General features: G+C 45.4%; 1 protein-coding gene across 1 annotated transcript in view; it reads right to left on the bottom strand.

Moving 5' to 3' along the window:
* The window catches only part of ARHGEF33 (Rho guanine nucleotide exchange factor 33), a 154026-nt gene that overhangs the window by 53427 nt on the left and 81104 nt on the right, over nucleotides 1-19495 (bottom strand). Inside the window, exons 11-12 of the mRNA XM_063919379.1 lie at nucleotides 18542-18625; nucleotides 15842-15925 (exon numbers count right to left, since the gene is read on the bottom strand). Of these exons, the coding sequence (XP_063775449.1) occupies nucleotides 15842-15925; nucleotides 18542-18625 (168 nt within the window). The remainder of the gene's footprint in view (nucleotides 1-15841; nucleotides 15926-18541; nucleotides 18626-19495) is intronic.

Raw genomic sequence — 19495 nt, 5'->3', positions numbered from 1 at the left:
AGATGAACATCACACAGAGGCTCTACCCGGTTTGTTGGTACGATGAGAAAAAGAGCTAAGTTCTCTTAGGTGATGAAGAATGGGACTCGGCTACAAAACTTCCCTGTCTAGATTTCTTGTCTAGTTTCCAACAAATTCAATATTTGATTCTTCATAGAACTTACTTGACTCCTGCTAGATTTGTTAAATTTGAGGATCGCTCCTCTCCAACCTGCCCTACGTGTGGGAATACCCCAGGCACTTTCTGGCACCTCATTTAGGAATGTGGCGTAGTTCGCTCTTTTTGGACATGGGTAAAAGCTGCAATTGTGGCTACTGGTAGTCCTGGGCAAGTTCTCACGCCCAAACTATGTATACTGGGTGCTAAGGATGATATAGTACTTAATAACCCTGATAATCAATACATCATTAATGTATACTCTCTGGCCAAAGTGTGCATAACCCGTTCTTGGATGGCTCACTCAGGTCCTGCATTCAATTTTGGCTAGAATTTAAAAAAAAATTAAATTCCCTTAAATCTAAATCCATGGATTTCATAAATGACAAATACAGAGTTTATTCTGTTATAGTTGTTTATTTGCTTAATATATCATACAGGTTGAGTATCCCATATCCAAATATTCCGAAATACGGAATATTCCGAAATACGGACTTTTTTGAGTGAGACTGAGATAGTGAAATCTTTGTTTTTTGATGGCTCAATGTACACAAACTTTGTTTAATACACAAAGTTATTAAAAATATTGTATTAAATGACCTTTAGGCTGTGTGCATAAGGTGTATATGAAACATAAATGAATTGTGTGAATGTACACACACTTTGTTCAATGCACAAAGTTATAAAAAATATTGGCTAAAATGACCTTCAGGCTGTGTGTATAAGCTGTATATGTAACATAAATGCATTCTGTGCTTAGATTTAGGTCCCATCACCATGATATCTCATTATGGTATGCAATTATTCCAAAATACGGAAAAATCCGATATCCAAAATACCTCTGGTCCCAAGCATTATGGATAAGGGATACTCAACCTGTATTACAATAATTTAGTACAATCCATTGTACATTCGCATAATTCTTTCCTTCATTATTTATAGACACATACGACCTAATTCCTGCACATGTTATATCTGCCCCCCCCCCCCCTGCAGTGCACATAGGCCCTCATTCCGAATTGATCGCTAGCTGCCTTAGTTCGCAGCGCAGCGATTAGGTAAAAAAGCGACACTTCTGTGCATGCGTATGGGCCGCAGTGCGCACGCGCGACGTACTTTCACAAAAGCCGATGCAGTTTCACACAAGGTCGAGCAATGCTTTTCAGTCGCACTGCTGGCCGCAGAGTGATTGACAGGAAGTGGGTGTTTCTGGGTGGTAACTGACCGTTTTCGGGGAGTATGTGTAAAAACGCAGGCGTGTCGGATAAAAATGCAGGAGTTGGTGGGGAAACGTAGGCGTGGCTGGCCGAACGCAGGGCGTGTTTGTGACGTCAAGACAGGAACTAAACAGTCTGAAGTGATCGCTAGCTAGGAGTAAGTCTCGAGCTACTCAGAAACTGCACAATCTTTTTTAGTAGCAATGCTGCGATCCTTTCGTTCGCACTTCTATTAAGCTAAGATACACTCCCAGAGGGCGGCGGCCTAGCGTTTGCACTGCTGCTAAAAGCAGCTAGCGAGCGAACAACTCGGAATGAGGGCCATGGTTTTGCCCAACTGCTAACAAATTTGCTGCTGCGATCAACTCTGAATTACCCCCATAGTCTGTAACATAGTATGATGGATACAAATTTCAATTTCTGTTTTGTTCCGTTTTGGTTTTCTAGAGTTATTGCTTGATGTCACCAACTGTGTCTATTGATTGTACATATTTTAATGTATCGTCTTTTCTCTTATGACAATTATGGTAAGTTCTGTAACCAGATGTGTCTAATAAATATTACTTTGTTTAAAATAAAATAAAATAAAAAAGATAGGCAACATCTCCACCCATCTGCATCCCCCATACCATCTTCAACAAATCCCTAGCCATCATAAGCAGCAGATGCCTTGGACTGGTTTCCACTATGACAGGGAGATCAGTGTGGGGTGAAAACTGACCCCAGAGTCAACAGCACAGGTTATGTGAATAATTACATTTTTGTGATTGGTTGAAGATGTCCTTTGTTGCTAGGCAGATCAGAGTTTTGAGTGAGTTGTAATTGGTTAGGGCCAGCCTATCGGTGAGTGTAGGGGAGGTGCATGAAGGGTAGAAACTTCCAGATTTGCTTCCTCTTGTCGGTTGGTTCAGACTTAGTGGGCGGGAAGGCGCTACTGGCCAGCGGTCACTTGTAGCATAAGTGGTGTTGTGGGGCACTTACCCCTTTTGAAGGACGGCGAGTGTGTCCTGCCCTTGTGGGAGGGCGATGGGCGCTTCCTTGGGGAGCGTCCTCACTCTGCTATAGGAAGGAGTGGTGAGACCATCACAACACAGGTTATGCTGATATATATAGATGGGGCGTTTCAGTCGCACCCATGACAGTTGGGGCGTTTAGTCACCGCCATTTTGTAAGATCGTGACTAGAGCTGGTTAGTGGTAGCATCTTCCTGGCCACCCACTACGAGTGAGGTCATTCCAATTAATAAATTCAATGACCATTTAATCCAACGCAATTGTGCCCGTGTCTTTATTTTAGTTGATAAGCTAGCTTAAAGTGTATAGTTAATGTCAAGCACAATAAATGAACAGACGGCTTAGGCCTCAGAGAAACCCAATGGATCACTGAAACATTTACAGGACCATATTAACAATGGGGCATATGGAGCTACTACCAGGGCCGGTTCTAGCCCTTTTTGCGCCCCGGGCGGGAAATAGGGGCGTGGCTTCATACAGGGGGCGTGGTCAGTTACGCCCCCTGTACAGTAGAGTAGCGCCGCTGAAATGCTGTGCGGTGCGCGATGACGTCATCGCGCACCGCACAGCAAAGGTACTCTCCACGATGGGAAACTAGACGCGTAGCGCTTGTTCATGTCATGCAAGATGACACGGATACCGATTCTGATACCACAGACAGTACTGAGGATGTGTTGCGAGGGTCTGCCTCTCTTGCAAAGGGGGTGCAATTGATGATAGAGGCTATCAGGGATGTATTGAATATTAATGATACAACACCTGAGCAGGTTGAGGAGGCTTTTTTTCAATGAAAATAAGAAAGCCTTGCTAACCTTTCCTGCGTCAAAGGAATTAAATGCTATATTTGAGAAAGCATGGGAAAACCCTGAGAAAAATTTCCAGATCCCTAAAAGGGTCCAGGTGGCGTTTCCTTTCCCTGAGGATAGAAAAAAATGGGAAAGACCGCCAATTGTTGACGCATCTGTGTCCAGACTCTCCAAAAAGGTGGTTTTACCTGTTCCGGGATCTGCCGCCTTAAAGGAGCCGGCTGATCGAAAAATTGATAATACACTTAAATCAATGTACACCGCTTCGGGGGCCATATTACATCCCACTATTGCTAGTGCATGGATTGCAAAAGCTAAAGTAAAATGGTAAGGCACCTTACTTGAGGATTTGGATACAATGGATAAGGGTGATGTTGAATTTTTTTGCGTAACATTCACGATTCAGCAGGTTTTATGGTAGACTCCATGAAAGACCTGGGTTCCATGGCTGCGGGGATCTCTTCCATGTCTGTTTCAGCTCGTACGGCACTGTGCCTGCGCCAGTGGTCGGCCGACGCGGAATCCAGGAAAAGTGTGGAGTCCCTACCCTATACAGGTCAGGCTCTCTTTGGGGAACCTTTGGATGCGTGGATATCCACGGCTACAGCGGGTAGGTTTCCGTTCCTTCCCGTAGCTGCACCTGCTCCGAAGAAATCCTTCTCTTCATCAGCATCACAGTCCTTTCGGTCTAACAAGCCTAGAAAGGCCAAACCGTCCAATACCTTCTTTAGGGGAGGTCGAGCTAAATCCAAGAAACCTGCTGCGGCAGGTTCCAAGACAACTAAGCCTGCTTCCAGTACGCCAAAGTCCTCCGCATGACGGTGGACCGCGCGGCCTGGAGGTGTGGCCAGTGGGAGCGAGGCTCAGACAGTGCAGTCACGTCTGGGTATCGTCCGGCCTGGATCCCTGGGTGACAGATATTGTGTCCCAGGGATACAGGTTGGAATTTCAAAATCTCCCTCCTCACCGATTTTTCAAATCAGGCTTGGCAGTTCTGCTGGCAGACAGGACTGTCCTACAAGCAGCGGTCCAGAAGTTGGTGGAGGCACAGGTCATTGTGCCAGTACCTCCTCATTTGCAAGCCACGGGTTACTATTCGAACCTTTTTGTGGTACCGAAACCAGATGGTTCGGTCAGGCCCATTCTGAACCTAAAATCACTGAACCCTTTTCTGAAGGAGTTCAAGTTCAAAATGGAGTCCCTCAGGGCGGTGATATCAGGTCTGGAAGAGGGGGAATTCCTAGTATCCCTGGATATCAAGGATGCGTACCTCCACATTCCGATTTGGCTACCGCATCAGGCTTATCTCCGTTTTGCATTACTGGACTGTCATTTTCAGTTCCGGGCCCTGCCATTTGGCCTCTCTACAGCACCAAGGGTGTTCACCAAGGTGATGGTGGAGATGATGGTTCTACTCCGAAAACAAAGAAATATGTACAGCGTTAAAAAAACTGGATTATGAAAAACCAAGTGTGTTTTATTATATAGAAAATTGTTGCAACAAATAAACAACTATTATTAAAAAAATAGAATAGATATTAAAATAGAATTGCATTCATAACATTAGGGCAAGCACAGCAATTTCTTTGGTATATTACCACATATGGAAGCCGGATATATTCAACTGAAAAGAGTACATGGAAAAGTGCCACAGTCCTGGGGACAGATTCAATACTGGCAAGTCACAGTCCACATGAAGTGTAAAAACAGACCTTTGGATGCTTGATTCCGGACAGAGCTTAGTCCTATTGAAAGCTAGGTCTTGTGCACCTTTGCGGATGACTGCAGATTTCCCGTTTATGCAAACTGGTGGACTTCTAGGCGTATTCCAGGTTGGATGGAAAATCAGTGATGTCCGGCTCCTCTCTACCAACGCGTTTCGCTGTACCAACAGCTTTGTCAAAGTATGTGTGCCCATTGAGAGAGTGCCCTTTTTAAAGGCTGTGCTAATTGCCCATTGTTTGCAGCTGAGATTTATTGTAAATAACATAATACTTTAAAAAACAAAATCATATCCAGTTTAAAATATTTGTATTAGAAGGAGACAAAAGTATATGTAAAGCAAAAGTACTATTGATATTTATTTATTGAGTACATGTTGGCATTTCCTGCTTGGAGCCGCCGGTCACATGACCGCATGTATGAGTTTCCTGTGTATGGAACGCATGTCTCAAAACTATTGGTTGCGCTTGTTAGAGATCCCAGTCACGTGACCGGATGTTCCTTACATCCGTCCACGTGATCGGCGCGGACTTCCGGAAATACGTCATTGCCCTTAGTTTGAGTGCAAATCAGGTCACGTGATCGGACTCTCAGATGGGCGTCCTTGCCCTTAGTTTATTATTAGTGTTGGTTCCATAATCGGGCTTCGTTTTTTTACACCCATAGTATGGTATCTAATTCCACTAGTCATAGCTATATTATCATTATTGGATACTACAGTTTTATAATTATATATATATATATATATATATATATATATATATACAGATTTCTATAGAACAGAGCTGAAAAGTCATGTGTCTATATCACATGATTATATTCCTCCAATCGGTATATCCACATTCAATCTATGTAGATATTACCTCTTAGAAATTTTCTAACTATTCTAATGTTTTAGCTATACAGTATTACTACATAAATATATAAATTCATTAACAATATGTAGTCATATCAATAGACACATACACTTAAACATAAATCAAATGGGTATATTAAATATATTATAATCAGATGTTTAGCACTTCCTCTCACTACTGACAAAATGGTTGTATACCATAATGACCATTGAAATATATTAAACAATTATTTAGCAGACTCTACATAAGCCCATATTGATCACAGTAAGCTGTATATATATATATCAATAGCAGATGCTATAATTTTACAGCTACTTAAAGCTATTATATCACTGCATTTAGTTCTAGTGCCTCATTGAGGCCACTCGGAAACAAAGAATCAAGCTAGTAGGTCCAGAATATCTCTTGTCGACATAGGGGTATATGCAATTGCGGTCGAATTCCCGAAATTGGCAAAAAACTGGACTTTTTCGCCCAAAAAAAAAAATCGTCAATGCAATTCAGTACTTTCCGTCAAAAAAACGGACTTTCAAAATTCGACTTTTTGAAATTCGACTTTTGTCAAATTCGACTTTTCTGCAATGATACAAGTGCTGCAATTCGACCAAAGTATATTCAATTGAAGTTTGGAAATTCGACAACAGTGCTTTTAGACAGTAAATTCGTCATTTTCAATCCGCCACACTTTGGTGGGTGAAACTAATAAAAAAAATTTAAAACATGTTTTTTTTGGTGTTTTTTTTATTGGTAATAGCATATCTATTTATATTAGAAGGGATTAGGTTTGTCTTTTTTGGAGGCACAAGTATTTTTTATATATTTTTAAAAATAATATTTTTTTATTTTTTTTTAGATGGAATGGTAAAATCCCGGTAAAAAATGGCGTGGGGTCCCCCCTCCAAAGCATAACCAGCCTCGGGCTCTTCGAGCCGGTCCTGGTTCTAAAAATCCGGGGGGGGGGAAATGACAGGGGATCCCCCGTATTTTTAAAACCAGCACCGGGCTCTGCGCCTGGTGCTGGTGCAAAAAATACGGGGGACAAAAAGAGTAGGGGTCCCCCGTATTTTATACACCAGCATCGGGCTCCACTAGCTGGACAGATAATGCCACAGCCGGGGGTCACTTTTATACAGCGCCCTGCGGCCGTGGCATTAAATATCCAACTAGTCACCCCTGGCCGGGGTACCCTGGGGGAGTGGGGACCCCTTCAATCAAGGGGTCCCCCCCCAGCCACCCAAGGGCCAGGGGTGAATCCCGAGGCTGTCCCCCCCATCCAAGGGCTGCGGATGGGAGGCTGATAGCCTTGAGAAATGTGAAAGAATATTGTTTTTTCCTGTAGTACTACAAGTCCCAGCAAGCCTCCCCCGCAAGCTGGTACTTGGAGAACCACAAGTACCAGCATGCGGGAGAAAAACGGGCCCGCTGGTACCTGTAGTACTACTGGGAAAAAAATACCCAAATAAAAACAGGAGACACACACCTTGAGAGTAAAACTTTATTACACACCTGCCGACACACACATACTTACCTATGTTGACACGCCGACTGCCACGTCTCCTGATCCGACGATCCGGGGTACATGTGAATAAAATTATACTCACCTCAATCCAGTGTCCAGATATAAATCCACGTACTTGGCAAAAAAACAAACCGCATTTACCCGGACCACGCACTGAAAGGGGTCCCATGTTTACACATCAGACCCCTTTCCCCGAATGCCGGGACACCACGTGACTGCTGTCACTGAGGTCCCTTCAGCCAATCAGGAAGCGCTACTTCCGTGGCGCTCACCTGATTGGCTGTGTGCGTGTGACCTCAGACAGCGCCTCGCAAAGCCTCTCCATTATACTCAATGGTGGGAACTTTGCGGTTAGCGGTGAGGTCACCCGCGGTCAGCGGCTGACCGCGGGTAACCCCACCGCTGATGGCAAAGTTCCCACCATTGAAAGTAATGGAGGGAGCTGTGCGATGCGCTGTCTGAGGTCACACGCGCACAGCCAATCAGGTGAGCGCCACGGAAGTAGCGCTTCCTGATTGGCTGAAGGGACCTCAGTGACAGGAGTTACGTGGGGTCCCGGCACATTCGGGGAAAGGGGTCCCATGTGTCAACATGGGACCCCTTTCAGTCCGGCATGGTCGGGTATGCGTTTTCTTTTTTTAACAAGTACGTGGATTATCTCCCGGACACTGGATTGAGGTGAGTCTAATTTTTTTCACAGGTACCCCGGATCGTCGGAGACTGTGGCAGTCGGCGGGTCAACATAGGTAAGTATGTGTGTGTCGGCAGTTGTGTAATAAAGTTTTACTATCAAGGTGTGTGTCTCCTGTTTTTATTTGGATTTTTTTTTCCAGTAGAACTACAGGTACCAGCGGGCCCGTTTTTCTCCCGCATGCTGGTACTTATGGTTCTCCAAGTAGCAGCTTGCGGGGGAGGCTTGCTGGGACTTGTAGTACTACTGGAAAAAACAATATTCTTTCACATTTCTCAAGGCTATCAGCCTCCCATCCGCAGCCCTTGGATGGGGGGGACAGCCTCGGGATTCACCCCTGGCCCTTGGGTGGCTGGGGGGGGGGACCCCTTGATTGAAGGGGTCCCCACTCCCCCAGGGTACCCCGGCCAGGAGTGACTAGTTGGATATTTAATGCCACGGCTGCAGGGCGCTGTATAAAAGTGACCCCCGGCTGTGGCATAATCTGTCCAGCAAGTGGAGCCCGATGCTGGTGTATAAAATACGGGTGACCCCTACTCTTTTTGTCCCCCGTATTTTTTGCACCAGCACCAGGCGCAGAGCCCGGTGCTGGTTTTAAAAATACGGGGGATCCCTGTCAATTTTTCCCCCGGATTTTTAGAACCAGGACCAGCTCGAAGAGCCCGAGGCTGGTTATGCTTTGGAGGGGGGACCCCACGCCATTTTTTTTCGGTTTTTTCCCGTTTTTTCCCGTTTTTTAAAAAACCGGATCAAAATCCGTCAAATCGTCCGTTTTTCGGCCGCGGGACTGTCGAATCCGTTTTTTATTGCATATGGTCAATTTCGGCACCCACTTGCCGAAATTAGCCTGTCGAATTGTGTCGAGTTGAAAAACGGCCGATAATTTGCCGCGATTCGCCGCTAATTGCATATACCCCATAATCTGGTGAACCTCTCTCCACCCCCCACACCCCTCTTCCGATTTGTTTGTGCAATATATTCTAATCCAATCAGTCGCAAAGAGCTAGGGTCTCTATTATGGTGGTGTAGAAGATGCCTCGATAGACTATCTTTTGTTAGCCCATTAACAATATTTCTACGCAGAGACGTCACAAGGGGGGTGCGGGGGGTGCGGCCCGCACCCAGGTGTCACTTCCAAGGGGTGACACCAAAAAGAGCCACACTCACACCCGCTCCCCACTCTGCTGACAGACATTTGTTATGACCGCACCCCGCTGCAGTGTCGGCCCGACACATACGCGGGGAATGAAGAGAGCGCTGCTGCAAAGAGTGAGTGACTCACTCTGCAGCGCCGCGGCCGCCGGATCCTGGTCTGCTCCTTCATAAGCGGGTGTGCATACTCCCCTGGCTCCCAGCCCTCCCGCGATGCAGACACCGCGCCAGCGCCATCCATTAAATGCACCCGCCCGTTGCCCGCACTGTACAGACCTCTCTCCACCCCCCGCTCACTTTCACCTCCCACTTCCCAATGGCTGCACGCCACCCCTGCAAGTCACTGCCGCCTCAAGCTGGCCGTAGGTAGCAGTGCGGGGGCAGCTTGGTACAGGAGGGTGGCGGAGTTGCTGCACATGAAATGACCATGAGTCTTGCTGGAGGACGCTGCTACCACTGCCCGGGCACTGCCTGACCTTAACAGCTGGGCACACATGCTCTGCAACCCAGGCACCTGGATGGAGGTGGAAATGAATGACTGCCCACTCCCTGCTGCTTTGGGGCTGCACGGAGAGGGTTACTGTGGATCTCACCTGATCCCCCTGCCTGATGGAGGGCCAGCCCGTGGTTACACCTGAAGGACAACTGCAGAGATCCCTGGAGCTGGTGACCCCACCCATTCTGCGGACCACCAGACCACTAGGACTAGCGGAGCTTCCCTCCAGGGTCAATCCAATGGGCACTCTATCATCCCTCCAATGTGAGTATGCAGCAGGTCCACTATTTCAGAAAAAATATATTTGACTAAGTAAAACAAATGGATTTGATATTGAAAACGTTTTCTTTGGGTAATTTAAGACGACTTATACCCCTTTTCCACTAGCTCCTTAAAACACGGGTAAATGCGCATGCACGGGGGCGCGCATTTACCCGTATTTTTCCCTAGTGGAAAAGGGTTTCCCTGCAAATTCCCGGATCAAGTGATCCGGGAATCCTACCCGGGTATCTTGCCGGGTTGAATACGTGTTCAACCTGGTAAGCTGTCTAGTGTGAACGGGAGCCGTTCACAGTGTATAGGGAGGGCGGCGCTGGGAGATCATGTGATCTCCCAGCGCCGCCCCTGCCGCGTCAGTAGCAGCGTCACCAACCTGGCAATATGCCGGGTTGGTGAGCGCTGTGGGAAAGGGGGCTGTAGCACGGGTCGCAGCCGTGTCAGGCGACACGGCTGCGACCTGTGCTACAGTGGAAAAGGGGTATTATTGGGTGATTCTCCGTGATGCATAGACAGCTACACAAATTCACAAATTCAAACATGCTTCTCCAAAATACCAAGATTTTAGTGGGTCTTAAGTTATAGGGGGTCATTCCGAATTGATCGCTCGCTAGCAGTTTTTAGCAGCCATGCAAACACTACGCTGCCGCCCTCTGGGAGTGTATTTTAGCTTAGCAGAAGTGCGAATGTTTTTATCGCAGAGCGCCTAAAACTACACACAAATTTTTGCAGAGTAGCTCAAAACCTACTCAGCGCTTGCGATCACTTCAGACTGTTCAGTTTCGGATTTGACGTCGCACACCCGCCCAGCGTTCGCCCAGCCACGCCTGCATTTTCCCTGGCACGCCTGCGTTTTTCCGAACACTCCCTGAAAACGGTCATTTGCCATCCAGAAACGCCCACTTCATGTCAATCACTCTGTGGCAACCAGTGCGACTCAAATGCATCGCTAGACCCTGTGCAAAACTGCATCGTTCATTGTGCCCGTACTTCGCGCGTGCGCATTGCGCCGTATACGCATGTGCAGTGACGTTTTTTAGCCTGATCGCTGCGAACAAATGCAGCTAGCGATCAACTCGGAATGACCACTAAGCATTTAAGTTTTCAAATAACAAAAATCTCTTAACAGACCACTTTAAAAGGAAATATTTTTTTAAAGCGTGTGACTTTATGTTCACTTTCTGGAGAATCACCCCAATTTTTTGGTTCAAATAATGATCAGAAGCAATTATATTTAGTAAAACATTACTATAGATTCGGTGTGGTGTGATACGGGAGGAGCTCAATGGGGGGGGGGGGGGTGACACCATGGGTTTCCCCACCGGGTGACACCAACCCTAGTGACGCCTCTGTTTCTACGGTGTTCCATAAATCTGGATTTTAATGCTCGAGTTGTTCTACCAACGTATTTTAGGTTACACACACATTCCAATAAACAAACGACCCATGGTGTATTACAGTTGATAAAGCTAGAAATATTAATACATTTCTCTTCTAATGCTAATTTCACCATTTTGGTCTTATTGCATACATAAGAACAGGTAATACATCTGCTGGCACCACATTTATAAAAACCTTTTGGTTTTATTGGTAGCCAACCTTTCTCATGTTCTTTATCTATATCAGATGGTTGGCTTCTTAATTGACTAGGTGCTAATATCGTTTTTAAAGATTTGTTTTTGTTTTTTTAAATAAACTGGTTGTATCGGGAGTATATTGCATAGAATGGGGTCGTTTTGAAGCATATGATAATTCAGTTTTACTATATTCTTAATTTGATTTGATCTGCTATTGAATTTAGATATGAAGGCTAATTCTTTCTTATCATTCATTAAAGAGGTTTTGGATTTCAGATAAAGAAGGGTACTTCTTTCTATTTTATCTACTTCTGATACTGCTTTATCTAGTATGTATTGTGGATAGTCCCTATCAATAAAAGATTCCAATAAACTTGCAGCTTGTGTTTTAAAGGATTGGGTTGAAGAATAATTTCTTTTAATCCGAAAACAGGGGGTAAACATCATTCCGTATCTGGACGATCTACTGATAAAGGCATCGTCCAAGGAGGAACTGTTGCAGTCCATTGTACTCACAACCCGCCTACTCAGAGTCCACGGTTGGATTCTGAACCTTCCAAAATCTCATTTGGAACCAACCCGGAGGTTGTCTTTTCTGGGGATGATCCTCGACACGGAAGTGCAGAGGGTGTTTCTTCCACAGGAAAAGGCGTTGGTGATACAAACAACCCGGGTGTCGGTTCATCAATGCATTCGCCTTTTGCGGAAGATGGTGGCCTCTTACGAGGCTCTCCAGTATGGGAGGTTCCATGCTCAGGCCTTCCAACTGGATCTCCTGGACAAGTGGTCAGGATCTCATCTACATATGCACCAGAGAATTCATCTGTCGCCAAAGGCCAGGATTTCACTCCTCTGGTGGCTCCAATTGCCTCACCTTCTGGAGGGCCGCAGGTTCGGGATTCAGGACTGGGTTCTTCTAACCACAGATGCGAGCCTCCGGTGCTGGGGCGCAGGCACTTGAGGAAGGTGGTCAAGTCTGGATGCCGGTCTGCCGATCAACATCCTTGAACTAAGAGCCGTCTACAACGGTCTTCTTCAGGCGGCCCATCTTCTAAGAAATCGGGCCATTCAAGTACAGTCGGACAATGTAACGATGGTAGCTTACATAAACCTACAGGGCGGAACAAAAAGCAGAGCTGCGATGTCAGAGGTGACAAGAATCATCCTCTGGGCAGAAAAACACGCTTTCGCGCTCTCTGCAATCTTCATTCCGGGAGTGGACAACTGGGAAGCAGACTTCCTCAGCAGACATGATCTCCATCCGGGGGAGTGGGGTCTCCATCCGGAGGTGTTCAAGGAAATAACAGACCTTTGCGGGTTACCCCAAATAGACATGATGGCCTCTCGTCTCAACAAGAAGCTTCAACGCTATTGTTCCAGGTCGAGGGACCCACAAGCAGTGGCAGTGGACGCCCTGGTGTCTCCATGGGTGTTCCAGACGGTGTACGTGTTTCCACCACTCCCATTCATTCCAATAGTTCTAAAGCTCATAAGGAGAACAAGAGTTCAAGCGATCCTCATTGCTCCAGACTGGCCAAGGCGGGCTTGGTACGCGGACCTTCTGAATCTCTTGCAGGAAGAGCCGAGGCCTCTTCTTCTTCGGGAGGATCTGATGCAGCAGGGGCCGTTTGCCTATCAAGACATACCACGGCTACGTTTGACGGCATGGAGGTTGAATGCCTGATACTAACTCAGAAGGGCATTCCGAAGAAGGTCATTCCTGCCCTAATACAGGCTAGGAAAGGGGTAACGTATATACATTACCATCGTATTTGGAAGAAATATGTCTCTTGGTGTGAGTCCAAGAAGTTTCCTGCGGTGGAGTTTCAACTAGGATGTTTTCTCCTCTTTCTGCAAGCAGGTGTGGATATGGGCCTGAGGTTGGGATCTGTGAAGGTGTAGATTTTGGCCCTGTCCATTTTCTTCCAGAAACAATTGGCTGCCCTCCCTGAGGTTCAGACCTTTTTGAAGGGAGTTCTGCACATCCAACCTCCCTTTGTACTGCCTACGGCGCCTTGGGACCTTAACATGGTGTTGCATTTTCTCCAGTCGGACTGGTTTGAGCCTCTACAGGAGGTTGAGGTCAAATTTCTTACATGGAGGGCTGTCACGTTGTTGGCCTTAGCTTCTGCTAGACGTGTGTCAGAATTGGGGGCTTTGTCCTGTAAAAGCCCTTACTTGATATTCCACGAAGATAGAGCTGAGCTCCGGACACATCAGCAGTTTCTTCCAAAGGTTGTGTCGGCATTTCATATCAACCAACCTATTGTGGTGCCAGTGGCTACTGACTCATCAATTTCGTCAAAGTCCTTGGATGTTGTGAGGGCTTTGAGAATCTATGTGAAGAGGACTGCTCTTCACAGGAAATCGGACTCTTTGTTTGTCCTGTATGATCCCAAGAAAATTGGGTGTCCTGCTTCAAAGCAGACTATATCTCGCTGGATTAGGTTCACTATCCAGCATGCTTATTCTACGGCAGGATTGCCGTGTTCAAAATCTGTTAAGGCCCACTGTACTCGTAAGGTTGGGTCTTCCTGGGCAGCTGCCCGGGGTGTCTTGGCGTTACAACTTTGCCGAGCGGCAACTTGGTCTGGGTCGAACACGTTTGCTAAATTCTACAAGTTCGATACTTTGGCCTCTGATGATCTGAAGTTCAGTCAATCAGTTCTGTAGGAGCCTCCGCGCTCTCCCTCCCATTCTGGGAGCTTTGGTACATCCCCATAGTACCCCCATAGTACTAATGTGGACCCCAGCGTCCTCTAGGACGTAAGAGAAAATAGGATTTTGGTTACCAGATGGTAAATCCTTTTCTCGTAGTCCGTAGAGGATGCTGGGCGCCGGCCCAGCGCTTCATTTTCCTGCAACCATTATCTGGTTCAGTACAACTTTGTTTAGTTACTGTATGTACTGCATTGTTACTTGGTAAGTAATGTTTCAGCAGTTGCTGAGTTTTTCAAGCTAGTTAGCTTGATGTGCCTTGTATGTGTGAGCTGGTATGAATCTCGCCACTATCTGTGTTAAATCCTTCTCTCGAAGATGTCCGTCTCCTCGGGCTCAGTTTCTAGACTGAGCCTGGTAGGAGGGGCATAGAGGGAGGAGCCAGCCCACACTCTCAAACTCTTAAAGTGCCAATGGCTCCTGGTGGACCCGTATATACCCTATGGTACTAATGTGGACCCCAGCATCCTCTATGGACTACGAGAAAAGGATTTACCGGTAGGTAACCAAAATCCTATTATTTCTTACTAATTTAAAAGATTGTTGCATTTCTTTTCATTATCCAAAATGCTTGCTCCTAAACCTGTAATTTGATTGGCAAAGATTCTTCAGCATCTATTAAACAAGGGTAATGTCGATAACTTAGCACTGACTGTAATAAGGATGCTGGATAATGCTGTGAGACATTACCTTTTTCGCTATTGAACAGTAAATACAGATTGACCATGGGGTTGTGACCATGTAAGCTATTTTCTTCCCCCCTGTGCTATTCTCTTCCCACCTGTGCTATTCCTTTCCACCTGTGCTATTATCTTCCCACCTGTGCTATTCTATTCCCACCTGTGCTACTCTATTTCAACCTGTGCTATTCTCCTCCCACATGTTCTGATCACCTCCCACCTGTGCCATACTCTTCCCACCTGTGCTATTCTCCTCTCACCTGTGCCATACTCTTCCCACCTGTGCTATTCTCCTCTCACCTGTGCTATTATCTTCCCACTTGTGCTATTCCTTTCCACCTGTGCTATTATCTTCACACCTGTGCTATTATCTTCCCACTTGTGCTATTCCTTTCCACCTGTGCTATTATCTTCCCACCTGTGCTATTCCTTTCCACCTGTGCTATTATCTTCCCACCTGTGCTATTCTATTCCAACCTGTGCTATTCTCCTCCCACATGTTCTGATCACCTCCCACCTGTGCTATTCTCTTCCAACCTGTGCTATTCTCTTCCCATCTGTGCTATTCTCTTCCCACCTGTGCTATTCTCTTCCATCCTGTGCTATTCTCTTCCCACCTGTGCTATTCTCTTCCCACCTGTGCTATTCTCCTCTCACCTGTGCTATTCTCTTCCCATCTGTGCTATTCTCCTCTCACCTGTGCTATTCTCTTCCCTCTTGTGCTATTCTATTCCCACTTATGCTATTTTCTTCCAGCCTGTGCTATTTTTGTCCCACCTGTGCTATTCTCTTCCCACTTGTCCTATACTCTTCTAGCCTGTGCTATTTTCTTCCCACCTGTGTTATTGATTTGATTTTGTATTGTTACAGATGACATTCTATGGAAATGTACATGAATCACTTGTCATACATTTTTACAACTGTCATTCATATTAAAAAGTTGCGATTCATTGGTCTCACCTGCAAGAGGATAAGATATTCTGGGATGCGTTGAACTACGTGAAAAAGTAGAATGTACAGATCCGACTTAATATCTTCTTCAGCCTAATCATAAAACATTAATGATTTAATATAGTTTTAGTCACAGCATTTGTTTTCTTTTTATATATAAACAACATGGTGTGTATGTATGTTCAGTAACTGAAGTTTAGCTTGGGATGTGACTTGGCCCATGAATATATGTGATGCATCTGCACACATTGCGCCTGACACAGAGGTGGATGCAGACGTCTTTTGGAGCTCGCCTGTCTGCAACGTTATGCAAATGCTGCTACAAAGCCCTTCCCTGGTGTACATCGGTGCATATCTGAGTGCAAGGACTCAGACACCCACTATGAGCATCTGTAGATGCTGTAATACACAGCCCTTCCCTGGTGTACATCGGTGCATATCTGAGTGCAAGGACTCAGACACCCACTATGAGCATCTGTAGATGCTGTAATACACAGCCCTTCCCTGGTGTACATCGGTGCATATCTGAGTGCAAGGACTCAGACACCCACTATGAGCATCTGTAGATGCTGTAATACACAGCCCTTCCCTGGTGTACATCGGTGCATATCTGAGTGCAAGGACTCAGACACCCACTACGAGCATCTGTAGATGCTGTAATACACAGCCTTTGGAAGTTATTACCCAAAACGCCTACACCAATCCTGCATTATGCTTTCTGTGTGCTTAAAGTTTTCTTTTATGTCTGTGTTGCTGATCTATTGCTGTATTCCTCAAATCCTCTGTATTATGTGCATTGTTTTTGATATCTGTAAAGCGTCTTGAGTCCTGTTGGAGAAAGAGCGTTATATAAATAAAATTATTATTATTGTTATTATTATAATAATATCACTGGGTGCATCTTTACACGCCACCATTGGTCACACCATCGAAACTTGTATCTGACCTATGGTAAGTGCATATTTACCATCTGAGTACGGCCTTCAATGTGAACGTGTGAACATCGGTGTACTTAAGCACTTCAGTGAAAAACTGTGACACTCCTGTGACATGGCCATAAGATGGACCATCTCTGTATGTCTCTTTAGCCACTTTCCAGTCACTACCCAGGAACAATCAGCACCAGCGGAGGCTCCTACCTGGATGGAGGAGGGGGGCTGGCACTGGCCGTGTTGCCTGGTCCCTGCTGCCTTGTCCCAGCCACCTGTTCCTGCCGCCGGCTGAGTCCTGGCACCTGTACAATGTAGCTGACAGGTGCTGGGACTGGTGCACGCGCAGTAGCAGCGGCAGTACTGCGCATCCGAAAACTCCCGGCCGGCTTCTGTGGGCTGCATCGGCTGCAGGCATAGAAGTCGGCTATGGCTGAGAAGCCGGTCTGGCAGTCCCAGAGGGAGGAAACATCTCTCAATGGGACTGCCTGTCCTGCGGGTGACTGGCAGGTTGGTCTTCCAATAGGAAGTCACTGCCAGTCACAGTGTATGTAGTCAGTGCAATCTCACAGACTACATCTGGCTCACTAAGCTGAGGTGGTGAATTTTACTGGGGGGGGCTGCACTTTTCCAATACAATTTCAAGACTGTGCGTCTGAATGCAGCAGCACCTTTGTGCATACACTCTGTGTAGTACATGCGCCGTTTGAATTTTCAAGGATTTTCACACATACACAGTAACAAAGCTCCAAAGAAATCAGCACTGTGAGCGACCAAACTGAGATGCCCACCTGCATCATCTTACGAAAGTGTATTTCTGCCTCTGTGTGTCTTTAGACACACCATTGGTCGCACCATCAAAACGTGCACCAACCCTATGGCAGACGCAGTTTCTGATACTGAGTAAGGCCTCGTGTCTGGACACGCCACAGACCTGCCCTTGTGGCTTTAGGCACCCCTACTGTTACCTCCCAGGTACATTCACTAAAAATCACAGACCCTGCATCCGATTCTGTACTGCGCCTCTGCGTGAAGACAATCGGAACGCATGCATGGTGCAACTCAGCTGCAACACAGACTGAAAACATTAACCAACAGTGTGCGGCATCAACAAAGTATGTGACTCGGAATCAGGCCTTTTGTCTTGTGGATTTCCCCAATGAAAACCAGCCCACATGTCAGTACCATACATAATGGAGCCAACACCTTTATCTAACATCAAAGTATATCATAAGTTGTCAGTTTAATAAAGTTACATTACTCTAGTACTCATTAGTATTGCAACAATTTCTATACGAGCTCATTAGTATAGCAATTATTATTATAGTACTCATTAGTACTGCAACTATTACTCTAGTACTCATTAGTATCATTAGTACTGCAACTATTACTCTAGTACTCATTAGTACTGCAACTATTACTGTAAATATTCATTAGTACTGCAACTATTACTCTAGCACTCTTTAGTACTGCAACTATTACTCTAGTTCTCACTAGTGCTGCAACTATTACTCTAATACTCATTAGTACTGCAACTATTACTGTAAGTACTCGTTAGTAATGCAACTATTACTATAAGTACTCATTAGTACTGCAACTATTACTCTAGTACTCATTAGTACTGCAACTATTACTCTAGTACAAATTAGTACTGCAACTATTACTGTAAGTACTCATTAGTAATACAACTATTACTATAAGTACTCATTAGTACTGCAACTATTACTATAAGTAATGTCTAGAAAATGTGACAATGTATTGCTTTGCATAACAGACTTACCTCTTTAAGAACCACTATATGGATCACGGATATACTTTCTGGTAAGTCTTTCAAATAAGCAACATAGTAGTCCAAAAAGTTGTTCTTGAAAGAAAAAGGAACATATATGTATAACATAAAGCGTTTCCATTAATATGCCTGTTGTGTAAAAACTATAGTATCATTTTTAGTTTGTGTTGATGTAAAGATATGCAGTCATATCAGAGGAAGGATCCCTGGGCCTACCTGTGTAGGTGAGATTAATGGGAATGCCAGACAAAATGTATTTTTTAACCTTCAATCTCTCTGCCACAAATTAGTATAATAGCAGAGGTGACTGGGAACTCTGTGCTTCAGGAGATACCCACAGCTGTGTTGGGTTGTAGTTATGTGACAACCCGCTGGGTGAGGTTGTCAGGCTACAACTTAATAGACAAACAGTGACACCAGGACAGCAGTGCCACAGCTCCTGCATGAGGAAGAAAGTGTTCTTTATACTGTCCAACCTGCTGCATCTAGTGTCACATGTCACGGTCTACACTCTATGGCAAATCTATATTCTGACTGGTTGCAGAAAGGAGAGCATTGCTTGCTTCAATGGAAATACGCAATTTAAAATGGATATTTAGGAGCAGAACAGTACTAGGGGTAATAATTGTTGTATTGTGCAGCTGGAGCCACATGGGACTTGGCCGATGGTGTTAAGCAGGTCACCATAACAGGTTCTGTCTCTATGTACAGTAAGTGCCAGTATGGACTGTTTTACACATTAGATAATTCACGTTGTAAAATGCAGTGGTATTATGTTGCAGTGATGCAATCTACAGTGGTCCAGGCCTTGCTGTAACTAAACAAGTTATACAATATTATGCAGAATAAGGAGGACAGACAAGAGGGGGGATAATGGGGACATCTCTCAGACCCTGCACTAGTAGACATGAAACTAAATAGAATAAAGATGAGAGGTAACTAAGA

The sequence above is a fragment of the Pseudophryne corroboree genome, chromosome 4 (assembly GCF_028390025.1).
Source record: "Pseudophryne corroboree isolate aPseCor3 chromosome 4, aPseCor3.hap2, whole genome shotgun sequence".
Lineage (NCBI taxonomy): Eukaryota > Metazoa > Chordata > Amphibia > Anura > Myobatrachidae > Pseudophryne > Pseudophryne corroboree.
The sequence above is the reverse complement of the archived record's forward strand: the minus strand, read 5'-3'. Positions and strand labels throughout refer to the sequence as shown.